This window comes from Rhinopithecus bieti, unplaced genomic scaffold (genome assembly GCF_001698545.2).
Source record: "Rhinopithecus bieti isolate Rb0 unplaced genomic scaffold, ASM169854v2 scaffold_74225, whole genome shotgun sequence".
Taxonomy (NCBI): domain Eukaryota; kingdom Metazoa; phylum Chordata; class Mammalia; order Primates; family Cercopithecidae; genus Rhinopithecus; species Rhinopithecus bieti.
The window spans coordinates 10,141-15,993 of NW_016827667.1; the positions used below are offsets into that span (position 1 = coordinate 10,141).

Sequence of the window (5,853 nt, forward strand, 5' to 3'; positions counted from 1 at the left end):
CGCCGCCGCCGCCGCGGCTTCAGCACCAGCGCCCGGACAGCGGTGCCGCCCACGGGCATGGACGGTGACAGCAGCAGCAGCGGCGGCGGCAGCGGTCCGGCTCCCGGCTCGGGTCCGGAAGGGGAGCAACGGCCCGAGGGGGAGCCCTTGGCCCCAGACGGCGGCTCCCCGGACAGGTAGGGCGGACCGCTCCGCAGACCCAGATCACAGACCCTCCCAGAGCCTCCCCGCCCCAGGTATCCCCAGTAGCCGCCATATGTTGCCCCATTAATTCCCCAGACCCTCCCGGAGCCCCTTCCCGGGGTCGCCAAGCTCCAGGCCCCCCTCGCCACGCCCTCATCCTGCCGGGTCAATTTCCTCGTTCCCTGACACCCCCTAGTGTCAGTCTCCACTGCCCTCCCCGCTTAAGGAACCTGCCCCACCCACGGCTCCTACCCCTCCTCTAAGGCCAAGACTCCCTGGCTCCTCCGGCCTCTCCTTCTAGGCCCTGCCCCTGCATCTTCTCCGGAAGCCCCAAGCCCGCAGTAACCTCAGTCCGGGTTTCAGCGTGCCAGTGTGCATGAAGGTGTGCGTGAATTGTGGATGGGAGGCTCGCCAAGGCGGGTGTCTTGGGGAAGGCAGACATTCGGCAGGCACGTTAGGGACTGTCTTTGTCACCATCAGTCGCTTGCCTGCCCTGCATGGCCCCCAGCTGTGCACGTGTGGGTTCCAGTCCCTGCTTGTGGCAGCCACACTGGCTGGAGTCACTAAGATGTGAAGGCTTTGGTGCTCAGGCCGCTGGCCTGTACTACCCCTGGAGGAGCCCCAGACTGGTGGGACAGGAGGGACACCTTCCTGCTGAGGACCCAGATCTCAGTACCTCTCCTCTCCCTTCCTCCACCATATGTGTGAGGGAACAGCCCAGCTAGGTAGCAATATGGCGCAATTTCTGTGCCCTGCCTGGCTCTGCCGCCCCCAGAATCCCTCCTCTGACATGACACTGCCTCTTTCCTGCCTGGACTGAAATAAAAGGAATTCCTTGATAGCAATAGCAGAGGTGGACACATCGTCTCCAGACTACCCCAGCTAAAATGTACATTCTGTACCCCAGAGGAAGAGAAAGCCCCACAAGTAGAGAGAAATGTTTTCTTCCCTTTATTGTTAACATAGCCACTCTTCAGTCTGAAAGTCACAAAGACTTCAAGAGGGTGAGACACAGGATAGGTGTATTCACCAGACCAGGGACCTGCCTGGGACTATGGCCTGATCAAAGAGACCAGGGATGGAGCAGTGACAGGACAGAGCGGGGGCCTGGGGCCAGAAGCATCCTTAGAAGGGGCAGGAGAGTCATTTGCTGTCTTGGATATCTTGCCAAGGATCAGCTGTGTCCAGTCTCATTTCCCCTGGGCATAGGATCCACTTGCTCTTTCAGAAACTCCCTAGGGCCTCTGGCCCCTCTCTGGACTTCTCCAGAGACCATGGACACTAATCGGGCATAGGGACTTGCTTATGTCATTCAAGAAACACAAAAATGCTCCTGCTGAGTAGCACTCTGGGGATAGATACACAGCGAATAACTCACGCACACAACATGCACATGCGCGCACATCCTTACCAACACACTGGCTAGAGAGGAATTTGAAACAGTTTACACTGTTTTTTTAAAATTACCTTTTTATTTTCCTAGTGATATGAGCTGCTCCCCCATCTGTCCTGGCCACTCTGTGGGATCACGTTGAGGTTGAGATGGCTGTGTGTCTGTGGGGTTGGAGGCATAGTTAATACAATATACATTTGCCCCTTATGGGGCTTCCAGGTTGGGTCTCTGTGTCTGGGACCCTGTCAGCCAGGCCCTGATTGCTGGGATGTTGGCCTCTTAAGTGAGGCCTGCATCCCCACTTTCCATGCCCCTGCCTGCCCTACTCACTTGACGTACAGGCCTGCAGGCCCAGGCAGGCAGCCTAGAAAGTTACTTATCCCAGTGAGGGTCATGGAACTGAGGGAGTGAGAATAAAAAAACCCTGTGTAGCCCTGGGGTGTTTAACGCCTATTACTACTGAGCCTCCTAAGGGCAGAGGGCAGCAGGAGGTGACAGGAGAAAGCTTTGATTCTGAGAAGAGTGGAGGTCGGCTTTTCTCATTGGGAGGTTTGAAGAAAAGGCCTGGCTCTACAGCAGTCAGAATATGGAAGGTTTCAAATTCTGCCACATTGATAATGGTGGGCACAGTCAGGAAGGGTGAGACTGGGGGCAGCTGATCCTAGGTCCCTAAAGAGGAATAGTAGGAGTTAAAGAGAAGGAGCTGGGGCCAGGGAGACTCCAGCAGAAGCAAACCAGTGGTGGAGGCTAAGATTCCCCTTGAACAAGAGCCAGCTAAGGAAAAGGGTGGACTTAGGAGGTTTTAGCAAACTGGGTAACCAAGAGTGCACCCACTCTTCTCCAGTATCCTCTGGAATGCTGGCTTCCCCTAATGCAAAAGAAACCGACACTCCAAGTGGGGCCCTGACTCCTAAGACAAGCCCAGTGATCAGTTATCTAAGGCCATGGGAAGCTGGAACAGGCCCCCCACTTTCACCCAGGCTGCCCCCACTCTCCTGACCCCTAGAAGGCAAGCTCTGCTCTGAAGAGGGAGACCAAGGCTGATGGGTCATCTTTAGGTCTCTAGGACCCAACCCAGAGCAAGGACAATGCTAAAGCACAGGACAGGCGCTCAAGAAAAACCTGCAGAATTTAACATCTTAAAGAAGTCAATGTCCACGCTTACACACACAACCTAGGCCATTTATCCACCTTCTCACTGGCCCACAGGGATCTGCCAGGACACCGGCTGCTTACATTATTAACTTTATGGAGTCATCTGAGGTCTTGCTTTAGAACAACTTTGGTCAAATTCCTATTTTCCTAGATGTTGAGTTTGTAAAAAATAAGTATCAGTGATTAAAATCATGAGATCAAATTTTGATACAGCTTTTGGATAACAAAAAGGAAAGTATTTATATATGTAGTAAGATTCTCAAGGTGTGGGAAGTTCTAAAATGGAGATATATTATCTGAGGTGCCAAAAGAGGACTCATTGTAAATACAAACACACTTCTAAAAGTATATGCTCCCTGCTGCACTGACCTTGGGAAGGGGCAGGAAAGCAAACGTGTCTTCTACATGACAGACTCTGTGCCAAGAACCTCACATGTTACATCAGTTAATTCCCACACCAAACCCAAGAGGTGGGCATTATCTCATATCTTCAACAGACAAGGATGCCAATGCTCCAAGAATTGTGTGTCTTTCCCAAGTCCCCAGAGCCAAAAGGTGATCGAGTCAGGAGCCCACCTCCACTGCTCCCCCATTTCACCCTCAGCATGAGGGTCATTCTCTCCTGGACTGCTGGGCCAGCCTGCCATCCTTCTGGGAAAGAAAGAAAGAGCATGTTTTTCCTTCCTAGTTCCTCTTCTCGGTCTCTGGGCTGAACTCAGCCCCTGTGGGCAACGCCCATCTGCCCTGAGGCTGGGACTACAGCTCATAGCCCCTTCAGCAGTGCAGCAGCCAGGACTGGAAGCCAGGGTTGGCCCCGCATAGATCTGGCTCTCCTTGGGAGCTACGCAAACTCTGGCGAGCAGGCTGGGTGAGCCAGGCAGAGGCAGGGGAGAAGGAGACAGGGCTCTGCAAGGCTAACCAGCCCAGAATCCCTCTGGGAACCCCCCATGGCCCTAGGCACTCTGTTCTATGGCCATCTTTTCCTAATCTGGGTCTGCAATCCTGCCACTGGGGTTGAGACTCCACCTCTCCCTATACCCAAGGAGTGGGGTTGCGCACACGCACAGAGTATTGCCCTGATGAGTAATTTTGGTAGAAGACGCTACGGCTAACTGTTTTCTGGCAAGTTCCTTGGGGTGAGGGGGTGTCCCAGCTCCCTCTCCCAACCATGCACATCCTTACAAAGCAAATCTTCTGCTCCGTGCATGGCCCATGACAGGGTAGGTGGAAGGATAGCAGTTGCTTCCACAAACTTTCCCCGACCACCCCACCCCCTGTCAAAGTTGGGCCCTCTCTGAGCTCCCTCAGCCCTCTGTGACTTCCCCACTCACAGCATTCAACATGTTGGTCTGTTCACATCTCCCAACTACTGTGAGTGCCTAGAGGGCAAGGACCGGGTCTTCATCATCCTAGCAGCACTATTAGCAGCCAGCCTAGCACTCATTCAACAAACATTTCCAGGACGCCTTCTGTGTGCAAGGCACTATTCAGAGCACTGGCGATATGGAGATGAACAAATGCAACAGGCCTCTGTTCTCCCAGCACTCACATTCCACATGAAAGACAGGTAATAAACATGATGACGCTATAATATAATATTCCATTGCAACAAATGCTATGAAAAAAACATAAAGCAAGGTAGGGAGATTGAGAGCTGGTGGGTGATTATTTCAGAGAGAGTAGTCAGGAAAGGCTTCTCTGAGGAAGTACTAGTTGAAACAAGACCAGAATAAAAAAGAGGGCCATGCAATTATCTGGGGGATGAGCAACCCAGGCAGAGGGAAGAGAAAGTTCCAAGGCTCTAAGATGGGAATAGGAGTGCAGCAGCATGTGCTCAATAATCTGTCTGGCAAGAGAAAGAGCAGACGACTGCCACACAAAGAGCACAGGACTGTAAGTCGGAAGAATTGGGTTCGAGCATCAGCTCATCTGTCACTGAACCTGATTTCAAATCTATCAGTTGAAGAAAATACCTCCTTTGTGAGGTTTTTGTAAGGAGTGAGTAAGATCGGCCGGGCGCAGTGGCTTACGTCTGTAATCCCAGCACTTTGGGAGGCCGAGGCGGGCGGATCATGAAGTCAGGAGATCGAGACCATCCTGGCTAACATGGTGAAACCTCGTCTCTACTAAAATAAAACAAAATAAAATAGCCAGTCATGGTGGTGGGTGCCTGTAGTCCCAGCTACTCAGGAGGCTGAGGCAGGAGAATGGCTTGAACCCAGGAGGCGGAGGTTGCAGTGAGCCAAGATCACGGCACTGCACTCCAGCCTAGGCGACAGAGCAAGACTCCGTCTCAAAAAAAAAAAAAATCATATATGTGAAAGCACATTCAGTGTCTAGCACAGGGCCTAGCATGTAGCGGCCTGCCAATTGTTTTTTGACAGTGTGGAAAATGAGTGAATGAGAGAATGGTCTCCATGAGGTAGGCTGAGGGCACAGACTTCGAGCCCCCAGCCTCCTCACCTCTCACTTCTCCCCCAGGACTACTAATAAATCAACCCTGAGTCCCTGTCCCCTTGTCTTACTGAACTGAATAATGCTGGGGCATGGGGTGGCCCATCACCATCCCCCACCCCAATCTTCCCTGCCTCCTCTCTTCCTAGCACCCAGACCAAGGCTGTGGCCCCTGAAGCAAGCCCAGAGAGAAGCTGCTCCCTCCACAGCTGCCCCCTGGAGGAACCTTCCAGTTCTTCGGGACCCCCACCAACAACTTCCACCCTCCAGCCTGTGGGTCCATCCAGCCCCTTGGCCCCTGCCCACTTCACCTATCCCCGGGCACTGCAGGAATACCAGGGGGGCAGTTCCCTGCCAGGACTTGGGGATCGGGCAGCTCTCTGCTCCCACGGCTCCAGCCTCAGCCCTTCCCCAGCCCCCTCACAGCGTGATGGGACCTGGAAGCCACCCGCTGTGCAGCACCATGTGGTCAGTGTCAGGTAAGGAGGGGTCCAGCAGCCTGCCAGCTGCCACTGGAAAATGGGGTGGGGCTTAAGAGTGGGGCAGACCCCCGGGGCTCTAGACTCCTTTCTTAGGAGGCAACCCAATGCAGTAGGAAGTAAGGGTTGGAACTTGGGAGTGGCAAAGCGCTAAAAGGGTTAATACCATCGGTTTTCCCCACCCACCCA

At 53.5% G+C, this 5,853-nt stretch overlaps 1 protein-coding gene across 1 annotated transcript in view; it reads left to right on the top strand.

The window, feature by feature from the left end:
* The first annotated feature begins 6 nt into the window (after window positions 1–6).
* DISP2 (dispatched RND transporter family member 2) overlaps window positions 7–5,853 on the top strand; it is a 13,047-nt gene continuing 7,200 nt past the window's right edge. The window contains 2 exon segments of the mRNA XM_017864059.1: window positions 7–176; window positions 5,335–5,664. Coding sequence (XP_017719548.1) covers window positions 58–176; window positions 5,335–5,664 — 449 coding nt within the window. The 5' untranslated portion in view covers window positions 7–57.